The 23,675-nt window shown below is 38.5% G+C and overlaps 1 protein-coding gene across 6 annotated transcripts in view; it reads right to left on the bottom strand.

Moving 5' to 3' along the window:
• The window catches only part of HEATR5B (HEAT repeat containing 5B), a 108,685-nt gene that overhangs the window by 42,072 nt on the left and 42,938 nt on the right, over positions 1-23,675 (bottom strand). For all 6 annotated transcript variants that reach the window (XM_055240677.2, XM_055240679.2, XM_055240683.2 and 3 more), the window contains 6 exons: positions 23,155-23,344; positions 20,681-20,850; positions 15,545-15,689; positions 11,681-11,920; positions 10,928-11,179; positions 3,314-3,495 (listed from right to left, as the gene is read on the bottom strand). In XM_055240677.2, coding sequence (XP_055096652.1) covers positions 3,314-3,495; positions 10,928-11,179; positions 11,681-11,920; positions 15,545-15,689; positions 20,681-20,850; positions 23,155-23,344 — 1,179 coding nt within the window. The remainder of the gene's footprint in view (positions 1-3,313; positions 3,496-10,927; positions 11,180-11,680; positions 11,921-15,544; positions 15,690-20,680; positions 20,851-23,154; positions 23,345-23,675) is intronic.

The raw sequence follows: 23,675 nt of genomic DNA, 5'->3' as shown, positions 1-23,675 counted from the left end.
TATAGGCGTGCACCACTACTGCCAGGCTAATTTTTGTGTTTTTAGTAGAGACAGGGTTTCACCATGTTGGCCTGGCTGGTCTTGAACACCTGACCTCAAATGATCCACCCACCTCGGCCTCCCAAAGTGCTGGGATTACAGGTGTGAGCCACCATGCCCTGCCCAAAGCATTTTATTTTTAAAGGTAAGTAGTAAACATAAAGCCTCTTGTGTGTTTGGAGATGAAAACACACAAAAACACTTCTATGTTCCTTTCCTTTTTATAACCTCTCCCTTATCTCTTTTCACTTATAATAAACTCAATCATATCTTTTTTCTTTTGCTTTCCAGGAGGTTATCATTATCAAATCTATATGAATCTTTTATCAAGTAGGCAATAATCTTGTTTTTCTTCTCGTTTTTGTTTCATAGTAAACAGGATTTTCTGACAAAGTCACATGTTATCAGACATACCAAAAATTGCTGTTAAGATTTTTTTCTGTCTATAATTTTCTAAACCTACTTCTAACAGTATTTACCTTATGAGTGAATCTCATATCTGGATCAATTTATTTAAATAACTGAGTAGTACTAAAGATTCAAGGTCACTCAACGACCCTAGAGGTCATTTCACCTCAAAAGGAGATGCTTTAAAAAGCTGCTCAAAAATATTAATTTATGCATTTTTGTTATTAATAAGTACAGGAATATGAGCTTTTGTTTTAAATAAGCCAACATCAGTCATAGATTCTTAGCTATATTAGATATAACAAGTGTAAGTTGAATACAGGAATAAGATGTAGTCAGCTCCTATGTTGAGATATTCTTCTCTTACCACAGACATCCAGTTGGTCAGGTATATCAATAGTAGTTCGGAAATGAATCGAGACTCCCTCTCTATGACTAAAGACAGATGGTAATTGATCACAATATGTGAGCTAGTATTGGATTCTGTATTGGAAGAGAAAGAATACTATATGAAATAGGTTACTGGGTTGACTGACACAGCTGGAATATGATAGATTGTGTAAAAGTATATATCATTGTTAAATTTCTTGAGGTTACCTATTCCGTAGTCACATAAGACAATGTTCTTGTCCTATGAAAATACAGTCTAAAATGCTCAAGGTTTTGTAAAAGCACATGATTTAAATAATTTATTTTTAAATGGTTTAGGAAAAAATCTGTGTGTTGGGGGAAGAAAGAGAGAGAGAATCATTGTTAAAGTAAATGAGGCAAAATTAACAATTGACAAATATGAATATGGGGTGTAAGATAGTTTTTTTGTATTATTCTTGCAGATTTTCTGTAAATTTGATACCATTCTTTTTTTTTTTTTTTTTGAGATAGAGTCTTGCTCTCCTGTCCTGCAAGCTGGAGTGAAATGGCACGATCTCAGCTCACTGCAACCTCCATCTGCCAGGTTCAAGCGATTCTCCTTCCTCAGCCTCCCAAGTAGCTGGGATTACAGGCCCAGCTAATTTTTGTATTTTTAGTAGACACAAGGTTTTGCCCTGTTGGCTAGGCTGGTCTCAAACTCTTGACCTCAGGTGATCCATCTGCCTTGGCCTCCCAAAGTGCTAGGATTACAGGCATGAGCCACCGCCCCCAGCAATAGCATTTCTTTCTTTTTTTTTTGAGATGGAGTCTCACTGTGCTGCAGCCTCTGCCTCCCTTGTTCAAGCAATTCTCCTGCCTCAGCTTCCTGAGTAGCTGGGATTATAGGAGCCAGCCACCACGCCCAACTAATTTTTTTATTTTTAGTAGAGATGGGGTTTCACCATGCCAGCCAGGATGGTCTCCAGTTCCCAACCTCAGGCGATCTGCCCACCTTGACCTCCCAAAGTGCTGGGATTACAGGCATGAGCCACCGCCCCCAGCTGGCAAGATCATTTCTAAATAAAAAGTTTAAAAAAACCCCATCATTCCAATAGGTTGAGTATTTGGGAGTAAACAATTGTATACAGGTTTTCTATAGCCAGTTGGGCTAGAAGCTCTAACTTCTACACTTATACTTAACATGTAAAAACAACAGATTATACATTATTCACATTTTAAATTTTTTATATCTTTGAGTACAACTTTTAGATGAGGTATGGTGCACTGGAGCGAAGATTTTGCCATAATCACAGAAAAAAAAAATCTGTTATATCCTTGTTAACAAAATTTTTTTATCCTTCATATAATCCCCCACTGCTAGGATTAGTTTACTGTGCCTCATTTGAATAACATAAGTACAGGTACAAATCTCAGGAGCAACTAGATCCCTCTTTTGAATGAAATAAAAAAAAAACAAAATCAGTCGGGCACAGTGCCTCACGCCTGTAATCCCAGCACTTTGGGAAGCCGAGGTGGGTGGGTCACGAGGTCAGGAGATCGAGACTATCCTGGCTAACATGGTGAAACCTCGTCTCTACTAAAAATACAAAAAAATTAGCCGGGCGTGGTGGTGGGTGCCTGTAGTCCCAGCTACTCAGGAGGCTGAGGCAGGAGAATGGCATGAACCTGGGAGGCAGAGCTTGCAGTGAGCCGAGATTGTGCCACTGCACTCCAGCCTAGGCGACACAGTATCTAATTCTTTCAGTAATACTTTTTTTTTTTTTTTTTTGAGACGGAGTCTTGCTCTGTCACCCAGGCTGGAGTGCAGTGGTGTGCTCTCGGCTCACTGCAACCTCCGCCTCCAGGGTTCAAGCAACTCTCCTGCCTCAGCCTCCCGAGTAGCTGGGACTACAGGCGTGTGCCACCACGTCCAGCTAATTTTTTGTATTTTTAGTAGAGACGGGGTTTCACCATGTTAGCCAGGATGGTCTCAATCTCCTGACCTCGTGATCCGCCTGCTTCAGCCTCCCAAAGTGCTGGGATTACAGGCGTGAGCCACCGTGCCCGGCCTCAGTAATACCTTTAACTGTTGTTATTGAGTTAATTTATCCTTCATTATAGAAGGGGCAACTGCTATCTATTTCTAAAAATGCTTATAAAGATTTGCCATATAAAAATAACGGCGGCAAATCCACAACACTCTTTTGAAGGCTCCTTTTATCTCTTAAAGGGCAGGGCTAAATATCTAAATACAAGACTGGAAAGCTGAGCTGGAATTTCTATTCTAGTTTTATCACTAATATGTTATCACAACTTAAAAATAGTGACAACAGTTTGACACTTATTTCATTTGTGGGGTGACTAAAACTAGGTAACAGACAATGGAGATAAAGAGACGCATTCTACATAAATAAATAGACTGCAGTTCCAAATGCAGTCCTCCGGGAAGTCTGCACTTCTTCAGTTGTCTTTCAAAAGATCAATTTTAAGTTCTTAAATAAATAGAAAATCTCACATTAGCCTGATACTGCTCCAGTATCACATGACCTGGAAATTCTGGCTCAGGCACAGACGCAAACTTCTTGATAATGTCTTCAAGCGCCTGGAGCCCAGCCATTCGCAGCTGGTTGCTATGATCAGTTGCAGCCATGAATGCCATGCGAATGAGGTCAGAGAGATGAAGTACCAAGAGGTCATCTAAAAATAAAAATAGAATGCAAAAATGAAAACTTTTCCAAAAATAAGTGTAATAACATAAAACTATGAAATGAAATAAACTTTTGATAAAAAACACAATCCACATATTTCACAACTTTGAAAATAGCAAAGATATTATATTCTTTCAAGACAACTTCCATATCAATCTTTCAAGAATAGTGATATACAATACAGTAATGTTGATAATGTTATAGGACGTACAATGATATGTGATGCAAAATACTTTTAACTTAACTTTCCCAAAATGAGTTTCTAATTCTTTAAGAACAAAGGCTTGGCAGACTTTTTTGGTAAAGAACTAGATAGTTAATATTTTTGGCTTTATGAAAGAAAATAGAATCTTGGGACCCCAAACTCACTATGCCAAAGAGAAACTGAAGCTTGGGAACAGAGTCTTGCAATACTGCCTTCCTTTTGTTCCCAGGTAGCTGTAATTTCACAACTGGCCTCATTTTAAGCCAGGTTCCCACAATGATAGAAGGCCAAAAATCTTCCCAAATGGCCTCCTCTCACAAATTGCTCACGAGGAATCTTTCACAATACATACCCTCCCCCCCGCTAAGAACTAGCCCTAAAACCAAGTTTTGTTGAATCTCACCCTGACAATGTCAATTACCAGCTTATTTTCACAGGTGTAAGACAACGACAAGATGAGAAATCATCCCTCTCTTTATGCTGAGGCCAATGCATAACTGAATTTTTCCTGTACTCCCCCTTTTCCCATGTAAAATGTAGATTTACTGAGGCTTGGCAGGGCGAGGTGGCTCAGCCTGTAAACCTAGCACTTTGGGAGGCTGAGGTGGGTGGATAGCTTGAGCTCAAGAGTTCGAAACCAGTCTGGGGAACATGGTGAACTCCATCTCTACAAAACATACAAAAATTAGCTGGGCGTGGTGGCGTGGACCTGTAGTCCCAGCTACTCATGGGGCTGAGGTAGGAGGATCCTTTGAACCTGGGAGGTCAAGGCTGCAGTGAGCCAAGATCACGCAACTGCACTCCAGCCTGTGTGACAAAGTGAGACCCTGTCTCAAAAAAAAAAAAAAAAAGATTTACTGAGGCTAATCAGAGCCTCATAGGAATATAATAACCATCTGACTCACTGCTTACCCTCCCTTCCCTTTTTTTTTTTTCCCTTCCTGCTGTTCTTCTTCTTTAAATAAGGAAGTTCCCAAAACCCCCTTTAGAAAAAACACAGGTCACAGATGATCCTGTTACCTGTGTTTTTTCCCAGGTGAGTCCTCAACCTTGGCTAATAAACCTCTACCAATTGGTATCTGCTTCAGTCACTTTTTGGTTCACACTTTGTAGGCTATATTATCTCTTTTTATCTTTTTTTTTTTTTTTTTTTTTTTTTTTTTGAGATGGAGTATTGCTCCGTTGCCCAGGCTGGAGTGCAGTGGTGTGATCTTGGCTCACTGCAAACTCTGCCCCCAACGGGTTCAAGCGATTCTCCTGCCTCAGCCTCCCGAGTAGCTGGGATTACAGGCGCCCACCACCACGTCCAGCTAATTGTTGTATTTTTAGTAGAGACAGGGTTTCACCATGTTGACCAGGCTGGTCTCAAACTCCTGACCTTATGATTCACCCACCTCGGCCTCCCAAAGTGCTGGGATAACAGGCTTGAGCCATCATGCCTGGCCTCAGGCTATATTATCTCCATTGCAACTACTCAACTCCACTGTTACGGTGCAAAAGCAGCCGCAGACAATATGTATAGAAATGAGTGTGCTGTGCTCCAATAAAACTTTATTTACAAAAAAGGCTGTAGGTTGGATTTGGACTGTAGGCTGTAGTCTGCCAATCTCTACTTTAGAAAAACTCTTGTCAGGAAACTTAAATCTACAAAATAAGAAGGAAAAGACTTTTATAAGAATAAGATGTAGAAAAGGGAAATGTTTTTCCTTTTAGCCCTACAGCAAAAGTTGTCCTGGATCTGTATGAACAAAGTTTAAAAGCAAATCTCAAAATAATTAAAATGATACCAAGTAATTTAACTACATCCCAGGACAAAGTCCGAAATTATTTTGGAATACACCAAAATCCAGCACTAATATCATAAAATTTACAATGTCTGACATCTAATAAAAAATTACCAAGAATGCAAAGAAGTAGGGAAATGTCTCACAACAAAGAGAGAAAGAGAAAAAAAAATCAGTGAATAGAAACATGTCTAGAAACGAAAAAGATAAGACAATTAGACAGGGAACTTTACATAGCTGTTATCAATATGTTTCCTATGTTCAAAGAAGGAAAAGAAAAGCACAAAAATAATGAAGGGAGAAATCAAAGGTAGAAAAAATCACAAAGGGGAATTTAGAGATATAAAGTAAAATATCTGAAATGAAAACTACACTGGATAAAATTAATAGAGATTAAATACTAAAGATCAGTGAACTTAAAAGACATAGCAACACAAATTATCTGAAGAAATTATTAAGCTCAAGGTCTATAAAGCTCTTCAGGAGGCTTCAAAACCCACAAAGTCTTTTTGAAGCAGTGACAATTCTGTGGCTCAGCCTGATCCCCAAACAGTTCCTATTTAAACAAGTTTTTGTTGTTATTGTTGTCATCAAAGTTACAAGATGTGTACCTTCAAATTTTCTCATGTGCCTACCAAAAAAACTAATTTTAGAATCTTGAGTTTAAAAAGAATATCTGGCCAGGTGCACCAACTCATGTTTGCAATCCCAGAACTTTGGGAGGCCAAGGCAGGCAGATCAGTTGAGGCCAGGAGTTTGAGACCAGCCTGGCCAACATGGTGAAACCTTATCTCTACTAAAAATACAAAAATTAGCTGGGCATGGTGATGGGTGCCTGTAATCCCAGCTGCTCGGGAGGCTGAGGCAGGAGAATTGCTTGAACCCAGGAGGCTGAGGCTGCAGTGAGCCGAGATCACACCACTGCACTCTACCTTGGGCAACAGAGCGAGACTCTGTCTCAGAAAAAAATAAATAAATAAAATAAAAATAAAAAGAATATCTGTTGCTTTGTGGGTGGGAGGCAAGCAGAGAAGGCAAAACATTTGGCTAGAAGCCTGCAGTGCTTTCTCACCTATAGGAAGCAAAAACACACCACCAGTAAAAACAAGGTTTTGAACTAAGCATGTTGAAGAGATATCTGCACTCTCATGTTTACTCCAGGACTATTCACAATAACCAAGATATGGAACCAGTCTAAGTGTCTATCAATTGATAAAGAAAATGTGGTATAAATACACAATGGAATACTATTCAGCCATATAAAAGAATAAAGTCCTATTAATTGAGACAACATGGACAAACTTGGAGGCATTAGGTTAAGTGAAATACATCAGGCACAGAAAAATACCACATGATCTCACTCATATGTGAAATCTAAAAAAGTTAATCTAACAGAAGTAGAGAGTAGAATGGTGGTTACCAGAGGTTGGATGGTTAAGAGTAAGATGGGGATATGTTGGTCAAAGTATATGGAATTACAGTTAAATAGAAGGAATAAGTGTAAGAGATCTACTCTATAGCACGGTGACTATAGTTAATGACAATACACTGTATTCTTGAAAAATGCAAAGATGGTAGATGTTAAGTGGTCTCACACAAAAATGATAACTAGGTGAGGTAATGCATTTGTTAATTTGCTAGATTTAACTATTCTACAATATATACATACTTCAAAACATCTTGTTGTACATGATATATATATTTTTAAGTCAATTAAAAAATTTCGCCCATCTGATAAGCTAAAAAAGTTAAGACAGCAATTATTATATGTATTTTACTACAACAAAAAATTGAGAAACAAACAAGAATGAGGTATAATAAACTATTGCCAAAATTCGGGAGAAAATTCTCAAGGCAGTAGGAAGTAGATTAAAATGGGTCTACTTATATTATGCCAACCTAAAAGTAAATAAAAAGACCTATTATTCCTCCTGCACTCTATCACCTAATTTACAAAGTCTAGGACTATATCAATCTACCAAACCAAAATCTAGGCAACTGTTTCTGGAACGAGAGCGCCACTTTCCCCAACAACCAGAGTGCTGCTGCTTCTCTGCCCATCTGTATGTCTACCCTTCCTCAAGGTAAGGCAAGACCTCCATCTTTTTTCTAAATCCTAGGAAATGAACACTTGAAAAGGTGGAATGAGAAGGGGACTGAGGAAAAACTTCAAAGTGGAAAGATAATTTGGGGGTTTATTATATTCGGGGAGTAGTAATTCCCTACAACTAAAGCACAGGAGATAGGAAGATGAAGAGATGAAGATGATAGAGGAGAGCGTGAATAGCGCATTTATTGGGTCTATACTTTTTCATATACTCTGCCATGACTGTTCAGAATCAGAATGGCAGGCGGTGATGTTAGAAAGCATCCTGTTAGAAAGGATCCAGAGCAAAATATGCCAGACACTGGAATCTAGGTGGGAGCTGTTACAACAGCTTACCATCCAACTACAGATGGGAAATACATGAACAACAGAGAACACGGGCAATCCACCCCCAAACTGAGAGAAAATTCCAAATATGGAGAGTACTCTTCTCTTTCAAGAATATATAAACAATTAAGTTTATTAAAGAAAAATGCAACCAGGGAAAAGAACAATTTTGAAGATTCAGAGAAATGGCTAATCTCTGGAAACAATTTTCTAAAAAAACCAGAATAAAATTAAAAAAAAAAATCATGTGGCATCCTCAATAGGATGAAAAGAACCATGGCTGCTACGCTATAAAAACAGAAAACCTTCGAGAGTAAAAAGGATATGATACAATGGAGGTCGGAGAAACATAGACAAATTACAGGAAAATTAAAAAAATTAAAGCAGACTTAAGATTATTAATGAAGGCAGAAAAAAGCAAAACATCAACCTATAAAGAAAAAACCTGTGAGGATCTCTGAGCACTAAGGTAAAAAGGACAAGATACAATGAGGAAGAAAAACAACAGTTAAGAACTATAAAGAAAGAAAAGCCAACCTAAGGATTTTCACTACTCCCTAAATGTAGTATGCACACTTATGATTCCATGGCTTTACAAATTCTCTTACTTCCTCTGATTCTTTTTATTTTATTTATTTTTTGGCAATCAGCTTTTTCATGTTGAACCCCTCCGCTTCTAATAAACCAGTGTGGTAGACAGAATATTGGTGCCCCGGCCGGGCGTGGTGGCTCAAGCCTGTAATCCTAGCACTTTAGGAGGCTGAGGTGGGCGGATCACAAAGTCAGGAGTTCGAGACCATCCTGGCCAACATAGTGAAACCCTGTCTGTACTAAAAATACAAAAAAATTAGCAGGGCCTGGTGGCGGGTGCCTGTAGTCTCAGCTACTTGGGAGGCTGAGGCAGGAGAATGGCGTGAACCCGGGAGGCAGAGCTTGCAGTGAGCTGAGATGGTGCCACTGCACTCCAGCCTGGGGGACAGAGCCAGACTCTGACTCAAAAAAAAAAGAATATTGGTGCCCCCAAATCTCTACCCCTTATCCCTAGAACCTGTGAATATGTTACCTTGCAGGGCGAAAGGGACTTTGCAGATGTGATTAAGGTTATAGAGTCTAAAACATGGAGACTGGCCTAAATTATCAAGGCAGACCCAATCTAATCACATGAGTCCTTAAAAGCAGAGCACCTTTCCTGGCTGCAGTCAGAGACATGTGACTACTGAAGAAGCATCAGAGAGATTTAACGCTGCTGGCTTTGAAGAGACAGAAAGGGAGCCATGAGCCAAGGAGTGCAGGCAGCATATACAAGCTGGAAAGAAAAGGAAAGGGATGCCCCCTAGAGCCTCCAGAAAGGAACACAGCCCTGCCCATGCCTTGATGTTAGCCCAGCGAGACTCTTGTTGGACTTCTGACCTACAGAATTGTAAGATGATAAACTTGTGTGATTTTAAACCAAGTTTGTGGGCATTTGTTATAGCAGCAATGGAAAACTAATGCCACCAGTCTCTTCTAACCCTTTCTCTGCCTTTAAAACTAATCTTCAAAATAACCTCTTCTGTGACATCTTCCCTGGCTTTATAGGAAATGAATACTATGTTTTTTAATGTCCTCAAAGTACTTTAACATACTACTATTGGGACACGCCATAACAATTAGACTGAGAAGTCTGTCTTTCTGTCTTCTAGGCTATAAGTTCTTCCAGGGTATGGACTATGTTTTTTTCTTCTACGTATCCCTACTGTATACCAAAAAACAGGATGCAGTAAATATTTGCTGAATAATGACATGAACAAAAACACTGTGTTCATGATGCATTGTGCTTTGCTGATACCCTATATTCACAGTCTCATTTTATACATGTTGTACTACTGTTTTACACTTTGTATGTTTTTGAGACAGTCTTGCTCTGTCGCTCAGGCTGGAGTACGGTGGCGTGATCTCGGCTCACTGCTACCTCCGCCTCCCGGGTTCAAGCGATTCTCCTGACTCAGCCTCCCAAGTAGCTGGGACTACAGGCATGTGCCAGGATGCTCACTAATTTTTTGAATTTTTAGTAGAGACGGGGTTTCAGTATGTTGGCCAGGCTGGTTTCAAACTCCTGACCTCAAGTGATCCACCCACCTCAGCCTCCCAAAGTGCTGGGATGTAATTATAGGCATGAGCCACCGCACCCAGCCTGTCTGTTTTAAAAATATGTATGTGAGCTCTGCTGCTTCTTATACACAATGAAATAACCCAAAAGGCATTTTCAATTCACAGATGTCAATACTGTTAACACATACAATTTGTCTTCAGATATTTAAAAAATGACCTGGTGATGAAGAGACAGCAAACTATAGGATAAGGAATCTGTTACTCTATTACCTCTCAATTTCTCTGGGTCTCTTCAACTATGAAATGAAGGTACTGGGTCTGATGGTCTCTTTGTAAATTCCCTATAGTATCAGATTCAGGGGATACATGGTATAAAAAGTTTACAAAAGATAAAAAATAATGAGATAAAAATTGTTTCCATAATAAACAGTTTTCACCTTTTCAAAAATACCTAATAGCACTTCTGAAATTTGAGAGTTTGAAATCTACCAGGGCATTCATGAATTCTGATACTCTCCATGGCTGGGGACGGCAAAGCTCACTTTATTTATATGCCTTAAAATTTTACCATTTCCTTTCCGCTGAAATGCCAAAATCCAGGACAATGTACTGAGAAAACCTAAGTAACTGCCATCGTTATCTTTTGGGCAAATGATTAAATAGACAGACGCACAGATCAATCTATCTTGTGGACCACCTTCTTCAACTTATCTTCCCAATAGGAATCAGAAGATGAATAGTATGCAGAGGGGACAGAAAACTAAGATGAAAGGCAAGAGAACTCACAATAAATAAATGGCATATTCTAAAGCACGCTATATCCATCGCAGTAAAATATCTCGTAGCAGTAAAATATCTCAAGCTGTAAAAATGCTTTGGGGAAAAGAAGTACTGATTTTAAATTTACTTGTAGGGTTTCGAAGTTTAGCAGAACGTGCCAAGGCAAGATCAAAGTGAGCCTGGTCTGCATTCTCACACAAATTGATGATTCGACACAGGCAATCAGCAGCAAATACTCGAGTGGCCCAGCGAGGGGCCACAAAGGGCTTTGATTTATCTTCTTCACCTAACGTGGTAAACATGGTATCATCATCCATCTCATCTTTCTTTTCAGCTTCTTCATCTTTTCCACTACTTAAGAGAGTTGCAGTACTCATATCTGTAACAAGAATAAGGAATATTATAACAACCTCATATAAGCAAAAATGATCCTTTAAAAAGTTATTAATATTAAAAATTCTTTAATTTTAAAAAAAGACTAAATTCTTACTTGCTGGAAAACAGTAAAACCAGCAGAATTTTTTTTTAAACAATCAAAAGCCAACGAAAAGATAACATAAATATGTAAACTACATTTACATATTTCAATAGTTTTACATACTATGTCATACTCTAGAGTAACTTGGGATTTTTATACATGAAAATTTAGTTTGAACTTCCAAAAAATTTTGAACTACATTTTCCCAACAATATAAAAAAGCTCATTTGTTTATAACATAATTTAACTTTCAACATTTTGACAGGGATTTGTAGATCAAAAGTTATTACTTTTAAATATAAGCTCAAATTTACATGTATATATCTTTATACATATATCTATATGTATATATCAGAAGTAAAACAATTTCCATTATTTTAAGAATGCACATTAAATACTTACCACTAGAAGCTGCCAGGACATCTTTACAAAGCATTAGCCAATGAGAAAGTTTTTCTACTGCCAGCGAAGAAAGCATATGTCCCAAAGTGTCATGAATATCAGAACATAATTTTCTATCTGTCTCCCGGTCTAGCATTCCAAAAAGAAGTCCCTCAAGACCAGTTTCTGTTATATTTACACCTTGGTGCCGGCAATGGATATCACTTCGAGAACTAACTCCAGGTGCAAAAGGATTGACATCTGAAAGGTAATTTTTACAAATGAATTTATATGGGATTTTGGCGTACGCTATAGGTAACAATAATGATAAAGACCAAGTCTTACATACAAATTCACAACAGCCACAAAACCAGCTAGCTATATACAATTTAACTATGGCCTCTAGTTTACATATCTTTGGGATTATAATTTAATATGGCAATTAGAGTAAAACCTTGAACTGTAAAACTGATTATTCTGAGATATTGTAAACAAATCTCAGGGAATGCTCAATAAATATTTGATTCTAGTGTGGGACAGAGATACACTGCTAAATATATTTAACAAACTAAAAAACTTGTATTTGTTAGAAGAATAAATTGAAACTTATTCAGTCTCATAGTTCAGATTTTAAAATTTTTATAAAGCCAGAACACAAACCCTAAGTGCATTGTATCCTAAGAGTTCATTTAAAAATTGGGAAAATCCAAGGCTGGGCGCAGTGGCTCACGCCTGTAATCCCAGCACTTTGGGAGGCTGAGGTGGGTGGATCACCTGAGATCAGGAGTTCGAGACCAGCCTGGCCAACATGGCGAAACCCCGTCTCTACTAAAAATACAAAAATTAGCTGGGCATGGTGGCGGGTGTCTGTAATCCCAGCTACTCAGAAGGCTGAGGCAGGAGAATCGCTTGAACCCAGGAGGCGGATGTTGCAGTGAGCCAAGATTGTGCCATTGCACTCCAGCCTGGACCACAAGAGTGAAACTCCATCAGGCACGGTGGCTCACGCCTGTAATCCCAACACGTTGGGAGGCCGAGGCGGGAGGTTCACAAGGTCAGGAGTTCAAGACCAGCCTGGCCAAGATGGTGAAATCCTGCCTCCACTAAAAATACAAAAATTAGCCAGGTGCAGTGGCAGGTGCCTGTAATTCGAGCCACTGGGGAGGCTGAGGCAGGAGAATCGCTTGAACCTGGGAGGCGGAGGTTGCGGTGAGCCGAGATCATGCCACTGCACTCCAGCCTGGGTAACAGAGACTCTGTCTCAAAAAAAAAAAAACAAACAAATAAATAAAAATTGGGAAAATCCAAAGAGTAACAACAACCAAAAAGTAATGTTGTCATGAAATTGTGGTTAAATTTCTTGCTTCATCGGAAAATCTTTGCATTCTTGTAAACAGCAGTAGTATATAACTGGTGGCTTTAAGAATGAATATTATTATGCCCTCTGAAGTCTAGAGCCCACTGAACCCTGAAGGGAGTAAGATAGAGGAATGGAGTTGAAAGGTAACTTTTTGTTGTGTCACCCCAAATACAGAATAAGGCGAGGTTTGAAGAAAATAGCCATAGTGAGTGAAATTCTAAAACAATAGAAAAAGTTAAACGAAAGGGTTCCAAGAAAAGAGAACATTAGGAAGAGATGAGGCACAGAGACTTTTTTTTCACTTAGCAGTAGATAGTGAATATTTTCCCATTTCAGTAATTATACTTCTATAGTATGAATGTTAACGGCTATGCAGCAAACCAATAAATTAAGGGAAAATTAATTGATTAATCACTGAGGACAAATTCCCTAAAAGAAAATTAATTGATTAGAGGACAAATTCCTTAAGAGGGAATTTCTAGGTCAAAGGGTAAGCACATTTTGAAAACTTCAAGGACATAGTGCCAAAAAACCCTCCAGAAAATGTGCATGACTCTACATTTCTAACTGTAGTACAAGAAATATCTATTCCTACTTTTCCCAACACTGGTTATAATTATTGTTTTTAATCTTGATCAGTTTTATAGAAGAAAAATGCTATTTTATGATTATAGTAACTTGTAATTGTTAAATCACTGGGAGTTAAAGATATTTATTATTTCTTCTTTATAAAATGTGCTCTAGTGGTTTTTACAAGGTGCAAAAACGAATTAACATTGCAGGCCTGAGACTACCTTAGTAAGACTTAATTGCAAGGTTAGCCCTTGGCTAGCATCTGGGAATTGGGTTTCTAGAGGTTTCCCACCATTAATTCCCTGATAAAAGTGGCTCGCTGTACCTCAACTGTAGCTTCTGCTGAACATCTGCTTTCCTTCTGAGTCCGAACTTTTGGTATGTGCCAGGCAGGCAATGCCTATGGGATCAGCCCCCAATAAAAACATTGGGCATTAAGTCTTTAATAAGCTTCTCTGCGAAAATACATTACACGCATGCTGTCATAATCCATTGCTGGGTTGCAATCTCTATGACTACATGGGGACAGGGTTCTGGGAAGCTTGTGCCTGGTTTCCTCTAACTTCATGCTACACACCTTTTCTTCCTTTTGTCATAATAAACACAGCCAGGAAAATGCCTATACACTGAGTCCACCCAGGAAATCATCAAACCCAGGGGTGATCCTGGGGACTCCAAATATACTCATTTGTAAAAGCTTTAAACACTTTTATATTTTATTAAATACAGACGTTAGTAAATAAAATTAGTTAATAAAAATATATTTTGTAAATATTTTTCCCTATCTTAGCTGTCTTTCTGTTTTTCTTTTCTTTTCTTTTCTTTTTTTTTTTTAAAGAGACAGGATCTCACTATGTTGCCCAGGTTGGACTTGAACTCCTGGGCTCAAGTGATCTGTCTCAGCCTTCCAAGTAGTCTCAATTTTGTTTATGGCAACTGACATGTAGAAGTTCTGAAAATTTATATGTATTCAGAAGAGTTCTGTAACTACTTTTGGTGATGTTTTCTCTCCAAAAAACAGTAATGTCTACTGTTAGATTTTTATAATAAACTTCTTAAATATTCTACAATACTGTATGTCTGTTAATAAAGTTCTTATGCTATGCTAAAATTGAAGTTATTCTTGTATCTTGCTTCTTTGTATCCAAGCAGCTTCTAGGCATTAGAAAACTGTTATAAGTAAAAATATTCCCTCATAATAGGGGAAATATCTCTGTCAATTAAACTCTTAAAAAGTTTCCAAACCACCTACACTTAGGTATCAGAAGACCAGCTAGGAATTTAAGCTATACCTAAAACCCTCCAGAAAAGCAGAAAGAACTAAAGGAAGCAAAGATCAACCTTCTGCTACCAAACATCTACTGACATTTCATAGTTTTATTGGCTACTTTGGTCTTACCTTCTTAGAGGAAAAATTACATCACAAGAGGCTAACTACCATCCAGAACTGGAAACCTTCAAGTGCCCCTAAAACATCCTCAAGAAATGGCAGAAATATTCTGATACTAAATATTGTTCAGTTTTTTTAAGCTGCAAATAATTTTTTTCTAAATCCAGTTGTTCACACCCACCTTTTTACTTATTTATTTACTTACTTCCTTACTTTAGGAGACATGGTCTTACTCAACCACCCAGATTGGAGCACAGGGGCATGACCATAGCTCACTGTAACCTTGAACCCTTGGGCTCAAGTGATCCTCCCACCTCAGCCTCTTGAGTAGCTAGGACTACAGGTACACAACACTGTGCCCAACTTGCAAACATTTTTAAAAAGCAAAAATGCAAAATTATCAAGAAAACCAAATTGGAATTTTAAAAGTGGTAACGGTTTTATTTCAAAGAATAAGACATCTGGCCACATTTCAACACAAAAATGTTGTTTGATAATAGTACTTATTTGAAATGTGAAAGTATTTAAACATAAAATAATATTGACCAATAATATAACTTACTGGCACTACTGCTCTCTTTGTCCCCTGCATTTTTTGCCAGGCTCATGGCATATTCACATACTTCCGCTGCTTCTCTTTGTGCAAGTTGCCGAAGACATGCCACAGCTGCTCGTCGAAGTAACAAATGGGAACTACATAAGTGAACCTGTAAATCATAACAATGTTAGGCAATTTCTCTTTAAAAAGCTGTAATTCTTTAATCTTATTTGCCTAATGAATATATATATATATAAAATATATATATTATATAATATATAATGTGTATATTATATATATATATATTTTGAGACAGAGTTTTGTTCTTGTTGCCCAGGCTGGAGTACAGTGGCATGATCTCACTGTAACCTCCACCTTCTGGTTTCAAGCGATTCTCTTGCCTCAGCCTGCCAAGTAGCTGGGATTACAGGTGTCTGCCACTACACGGGGCTAATTTTTGTATTTTTAGTAGAGTCGGGTTTTCACCACATTGGCCAGCTGGTTTCGAACTCCTGACCTCATGATCCGCCCACCTCGGCCTCCCAAAGTGCTGGCATTACAGGCATGAGCCACTGTGCCTGGCCCTAATGAATATATATTAACGTCTTACTTCTGAAGATGCTCTTCATTTAACAACCTCAGTTGTTTAAAATATAGTCAAATGATGACATTCTGACAAAATACTACTACTAATAAAATATACAAAAAATATGTTAGTAGCCAAAATAACTGTCCCAAGATCTGTGCTCTAAAGCTCACGCAATATACTTAAATGAAAAATCCAGAAGGACCTTCTGCACATCTTATTTTACATTTACACATGGTCCTACTCAACTTTGTCATCTAAATTTTTTAAGTATATAGAGATCAAATGTAGTGAATGAAAAGTTAGGGGGCAGAGCACACCATAATATTTGAAAGCAAAGGAGGTTATTTATTAAAGTGAAAAAAACAAATCAAGCAAACATAATCACCTGAAAAAATTGCAAAATGGGGCCTTTTGCCACAGACTTTTTTTTGTCTGAAAGGTCCCTGAATATAGTACACTCTAAAACATAAAAGTGTAAGATGCAACATGGCATAAAAGTTAAGAACTCAGGCACAGCTGCCAGACTGGGTTTGAATCCTGGCTCTGTCACTTATTCCTGTGACACCTTACACAAGTTACTTAGCCCCTCTGTGCCTTGATTTGCCCACATGTAAGGTGGGAATATTAACTCTTCACAGGAATATGGTGTAAATAAGTAAAATGCTTACAATCCTGGCTGGCACATGGTAACTGCTCAATAAATGTAAGCTATTATAATTATTAGTACAAATCTGACTCACGAAGGAAATATTAAATTATGTTCCATGTGCTGCTTTTTAAGCAAGGAAGTAATCTTTTAGAAAGAATCCCAGACACAAATGATGGGGATGGAGAAGAACACATGTATGGAATACACCTTCCCTTCATAATGCCAGATAGTATATTTTTAGGCTATTAATATAGCATTTATAACTCAAGATATACTTGCATAAAATTCATAGCCTATGAAATTTATACCAAGCATTAATAAAATAAACTATAACTGAGGAGAAATAAATCTGACAGATTTTTATCAACAAAATAGTTTGGTTATTTGTTGTTGTTTTTTTTTTTTTTGAGATGGAGTCTCACTCTGTTACCCAGGCTGGAGTGCAGTGGCACGATCTCGGCTCACTGCAAGCTCCACTCTCGGGTTCACGTCATTCTCCTGCCTCAGCCTCCCAAGTAGCTGGAACTACAGGCGCCCGCCACCACAGCCGGCTAATTTTTTGTATTTTTAGTAGAGATGGGGTTTCACTGTGTTAGTCAGGATGGTCTCGATCTCCTGAACTCGTGATCTGCCTGCCTCGGCCTCCCAAAGTGCTGGGATTACAGGCGTGAGCCACCGCGTCCGGCTGTTTGTTTTTAAGACATTGCCCAGGCTGGTGTGCAGTGGCACAATCATAGCTTACTGCAGCCTCAACCTCTCAGGCTCAAGCGATCCTCTCGCCTCATTTTTTGTTTTTTTTATAGAGACAAGGTCTCATTATATTGCCCAGGCTGGTGTCAAACTCCTGCACTCAAGTGATCTGCCTTGCTCCCAAAGCAGTAGGATTACAGGTGTAAGCCACCGCACCCAGCCAACAAAGTATTTTATTCATTCCTCTTCCTGAAAATAAAGACATTTTGGAACTTTCAAAAACTCCATAATTAATTAGAAAGCTCAAGCATGGTCATATCAAATGGGAAGAACAAGTCACTTAGTCTCTTGAAGTTTCTGCCTTTTTATTTTTACAGTGGGGACAATATCCAACCCACCCATCTTACACAACTGCTGTAAGAATCAAATGATAAAACATACGTGGAGAACATCACAACATTTTAATTTGGTAACAATTACAGAGAATTGTAGCTAAGAAAATACATTCAACAAATGGTGACTGGCAAAGCCTAAGTGAAAGAAACAAAACACTTCACGAAGTGTTTTCAAAAACTCCACTGCAGTTATTCTCAGGTGTACTTTCCCTTTTCATTTTAACATCTGTGATATTAGAATTGTAAAGTACAATCAATGGTATCTTTAATCCCTGTATTTATTGAAAAGATAATCCTATCCACACTGAACTGTAGTGGTACCATGTGCCACAGTCCTAAGTTATATGACTGTGTATGTGTGAATCCAATTCTGGACACTCCATTGTGTTCCATTTGTCTACTTGTGTATCCTTGCAATATTACCCTGTCTTTCTTACTGGAGCTTATGGTAAATCTTGATAGTAAGTATAGTAAATCTTCCAACTTCATTGATCTTTACAAGCACTTTGCATTTCCCTATTAAGTTTAGAATCAGCTTGTCAATTTTTCCAAACACACCACTCTTCTACTCCATTTAGCTTCTGTGAACAACACAACCTCTGTTTCTTCTTTAATCTCTCTTAACTGCTTCTACATATTTCTGGCTGACTCGTTTCCTCTTTTCTAAAATTTTTAAGTTGGGTTCCTCAATCAGGACTCTCTCCTTGGTGATCTCATCTACTCCTATGTCTCTGTTTTCCATATAAATCTGTATGCCTCTCAAATTTACCTCTTTAACCAGACCTCTCTTTTCTGAGCTCCAGGCCCATATAACTAACTATCCACGTGTCTAAAACTGAATTAATGATATCCACTCTTCCCAACCCTCCTCCTCCAATGTTGCCAATCTCAGGGAATTACATTACTATACTCAAGTCAAAAACGTAGGCCACATCCTTCTAACCCTCTTCTCCAACTATGCCCCACTAAGAGCCAATTAATGAACAAATCCTTGATCCTAAATATTATTCAAATCCATTGATTTCTCCCCATTCTCTTACTACTTAGAGCAAATCACTATCATCTTCTTCCGAGAATACCATAATTCTTACCCTGTAGAGTCCACTCTCTATCATCCAGCAAGAACAAAATGTAAAAAGTGCAAATCTGATTATGTCACTCCCCTGCAGAGAACACCTTCTAATGGTTTCCCACTGCTTGTAGAATAAAGTCCAAAGGTTTTATGTATGTAGAAAGTCTGCGTGATATGTCACCTGGTTAGTTGTCCAGTCTCATCATTTCCTCTAGGTCCCACGTCTCCGTCTTCTCTCTCAGCCTTAACCACACTAACTAATTGGCTCTTTAAATGTATGACAGCCCTTCCCAGTTTAGGGCCTTGCACATATTTTTCTTCCTGTCTAAAAGTAAATGCTGTCTACTTCAATATCATGCCCTTTGTAAACTAATTGCTATGTATTCTGCAAATCACACCTTAAATATCTTTTTTTTTTTTGAGACAGAGTTTCGCTTTTCTTGCCCAGGTTGGAGTGCAGTGGCGCAATCTTGGCTCACTATAACCTCCACCTCCTGGGTTCAAGTGGTTCTCCTGCTTCAGCCTCCCGAGTAGCTGAGATTATAGGCGCCTGCCACCACCCCAGACCAATTTTTGTATTTTTAGTAGAGACGAGGTTTGACCACGTTGCCCAGGCTGGTCTCGAACTCCTGACCTCAGGTGATCCACCCGCCTTGGCCTCCCAAAGTGCTGGTATTACAGGCATGAGCCACTGCGTCTGACCTTAAACACCATTTTTTAATGAAAATCTTTTCTGAATGTCAGGATTATGATAGGCCTCTTGTTACAGGCTCTCTTCCAGGCTTTTATAGCACTTATTTATAAATAATATTTTTCCATTTTCCTTTGTAAACTATAAACTTTACTATGACAGAGGCTTGATCTTGTCTCACCCACAAATGTATCTCCAGTAGGTTGCAAGGTTCCTGACATATAACAGGCTATCAGTAAGTATTTGATGAATGAATAAATTAACAATTATAATGATAGCAACAGATACTCAGAAGTATCAATCAAGCTTTAGGAAATAAAATTCCAAGTAGGAAAAACTAAAAATGTGATATATATATATATATATATATATATATATTTTGGAGATGGAGTCTTGCTCTGTCACCCAGGCTGGAGTGCAGTCATGTGATCTCGGCTCACTGCAACCTCCGCCTCCTGGGTTCATGCAATTCTCCTGCCTTAGCCTCCCGAATAGCTGGGACTACAGGTGCATGCCACCACACCCGGCTAATTTTGTATTTTTAGTATAGACGGAGTTTCACCATATTGGCCAGGCTAGTCTTGATCTCCTGACCTCGTGATCTGCCCACCTCAGCCTCCCAAAGTGCTGGGATTACAGGTGTGAGCCACAGCACCTGGCCCAAATGTGATATATTCTTAGCGAGGAAATAAACAGTTCATCAAGATATTTCTTACAAGGTAAGAGAGAAAATCAGTGAATAAAATGAATCGTCATAAAATGACAACTGAAGTTCAAAAAACAAACAAAAGATCTAGTATTTGATATCATAAAAGGGTGATTATAGTCAATAATAATTTTAATTGTACATTTTAAAATAACTATGGATTACTTATAATACAAATAAATAATAAATGCTTGAGGTGATGGATACCACATTCACTCTGATGTGATTATTATACACTGTAGGCTTGCATCAAAATACCCCAAGTACCCCATTAAATATATATACCTAGTATGTACCCATAAAAATTTTTTTAAATGTAAAATGAAATACAACTTAAAAATCAATGAATGAAATAGCGCTATACTTACACAAAGGCTAGGAACAAGGCTAGATAGATTGACATGTCGTGGTGCAAACATGTGAAGCTGCTGAAGGCAAGATATGGCAGCTGCCTGAACAAGAGAATCTGAATGGTCCTGTGTTATTGCACAACCCACCAAACAAGAGGAACGAATTGTAGAAGTTGTTGCTCCATTCCCTGGTGCAAAATGAAAGAAAATATAAAATACAATTATTTTATTAGTACCACCAAAAATATTCCTAGTAAACAATTGTCCTCTAAATAACCATTCTATCCAATTATTATTCAGGTTTTTTGTTGTTGTTGTTTTTGAGGTGGAGTCTCACTCTGTCGCCCAGGCTAGAGGGCAGTGGCGCGATCTTGGCTCACTGCAACCTCCACCTCCCGGGTTCAAACAATTCTCCTGCCTCAGCCTCTGAAGTAGCTGGGATTACAAGCATGTGCCACCACGCCCAGCTGATTTTTGTACTTTTAGTAGAGATGAGTTTTCACCATGTTGGCCAGGCTGGTCTCAAAGTTCTGACCTCAAATGATCCACCCGCCTTGGCCCCCCAAAGTGCTGGGATTACAGGCATGAGCCACCGCACCCGGCCTATATGCTGATCTTTAAATGTAAACAAGGAAATCATAAAAATCACGTAAGAGATACATTCTAGTTTTATACGCATTGCCTTATCATTATCACTTTAGAAAATACTTGATAAACACCTATGCTTAATAAAAGGCACATATTTATCCTCTTCATATCCCTGTGACATTCACAGGAAGAACTATCCTCACTTTCCCAAAGAGGACAATGGGTCTAAGAAAGCAGCTTATTTAAATCACCTATTTTTCCCTATAATACCAGCATTTTGGGAGGCCTAGGCGGATGAATCACTTGAGATCAGGAGTTCGAGACCAGCCTGGCCAACATAGTGGAGCCCCTGTCTCTACTGAAAATACAAGTTAGCTGAGGCAGAATTGCTTGAACCCAGGAGGCCGAGGTTGTAGCGAGCCGAGATCACGCCACTGCACTCCAACCTGGGCGACAGGGCAAGACTCTGTCTCCCTGGGGAAAAAAAAAAAAAAATCACATATTTTTCAATTTCTAGCATTTTCTTTAAGTCTTTTTCTTTTTCCTCTCTTTTTAAAAATATCTGTCAAAATGGAGGCAACATAGCATAGAGATTAAGAATGCCAGTAACGGGCTGGGCATGGAGGCTCGTGCCTGTAATTCCAGCACTTTGCAAGGCCGAGATGGAGTGGGAGGATTGCTTGAGGCCAGCAGTTTGAGACCAGCCTCGGCAACATAGCGAGACCCCATCTCTTAAAAAGGAAAAAAAAAAAGGCCGGGTGCAGTGGCTCACGCCTGTAATCCCAGCACTTTGGGAGGCCGAGGCGGGTGTGGATCATGAGGTCAGGAGTTCGAGACCTGCCTGGCCAACATGGTGAAACCCCGTCTCTACTAAAAATACAAGAAATTAGCTGGGTGTAGTGGCAGGCACCTGTAATCCCAGCTACTCAGGAGGCTGAGGCAGGAGACTCGCTTGAACTCAGGAAGCAGAGGTTGCAGTGAGCTGAGACCATACCACTGCACTCCAGCCTGGGCAATACATTCAAAATAAAAAAAAAAAGAATGCAAGCACCGGAAATTGACCTGGGCTTCACTTCTTACTCCAACCACTCACTAGTTTCCAAAACTTTGTAAAAGTTCTTAACCTCCTCAGCTTCAATATTTGATCTATAAAATAGAGATAATATCAGTCTCTGGGTTGTTATCCGAATTAAATAATGTATGTTAAAAGCTCAACCTTCTGAAAATATATATAATAAATGACAAAGGAGAAAAAGGAAAACTCTGAAAGTGGTTTATATATTCAGGATATCTTTACAATAATTTGCTGACTTCGGAGTTTAACCATTACTAGAATTAGCTCAGTGGAATTAAGTGGCACAAACATAAGCTTTAGGATCATAAATGTGCCACTCATAAGTTGACTAACTCTAGGCAAGTTACTTATCTTCTCCCAGTTTACTTCCTCAGAGAAAATTAGCTAATATCTTTTTCCTCTAACAAAAAGAAAACAAAATTTAGATAATATTTACCTTATGACAGTGGTTTTTCAAGCTATGTTCCTAATCCTTAGAGTTCAAAAAAAGTGAAGCAAAAGTCCGTGAAGATATGTGGATAGCACTCTAGGCCAAGGGACTCCATTTTTAACTTTGTTTTCATGGGACTCCAAGTAAAATTTCATTTAAAATGTTTTCTCCGCTCAAAACTTCAACAAACATTGTCATGTCATAGGTTTCTCGTAGGGATTAAATAAAATGCCACATGTAAAAAGCTGAGTGCCAGGCTTTCAGTAAATCCAAGTATTCAGTACATAGTAATTGTTATTACAAAATTTCTTCAAGTAATGTGATGGTGATGTGATATTCAGGAAATTTAAAGATAGTGATTATCTATCCAGGTTCCTTAATTTGAGATGATTTACTTACCTTGTAGTTCAGGGCCAACAGTAGTTATTATAGCACCCAAGCACCGACCCAAACACTGATGAACTTCTGTATGTGAAGGTGGAACCGTCAACAGCAAGGTAAGAACTAGAGATAATGTTGGTTCCACATAGCCACGATACATCGGACCACTAGAATCCACTATCAAAGCAAGTGAATGAAGAGACCAAGTCTAGAATAAAATATAATTTCATTTTAGTTGTAAGGAAGAATTCGAATGTACTGAATTGAGTATACTGAATTGTTACATGGGTATACTCTTAATATTTTTAGGCTTATCAATGTGAAGTAGCAAATCCAGATTGTAGGATATTTTCACACACATTCTTCATCTTCACTGTAGTTATATTTACTTATGTATAATAATGTCTAAAAAGAAACAACAAAAACAAAATATTCAAAGGGTCCACATGAAGATTCAGCCAATGACCCAGGACCTAGGTTGGGGTATTACAGGAAGAGAGAGAGGAACAGTTATTTAAAAAAAAAAAACTTGATCAAGC

Source organism: Symphalangus syndactylus, chromosome 14, assembly GCF_028878055.3.
Source record: "Symphalangus syndactylus isolate Jambi chromosome 14, NHGRI_mSymSyn1-v2.1_pri, whole genome shotgun sequence".
NCBI classification, from domain to species: Eukaryota; Metazoa; Chordata; class Mammalia; order Primates; family Hylobatidae; genus Symphalangus; species Symphalangus syndactylus.
Note: the sequence above shows the minus strand (reverse complement) of the source record. Positions and strands in the feature narration are given on the sequence as shown.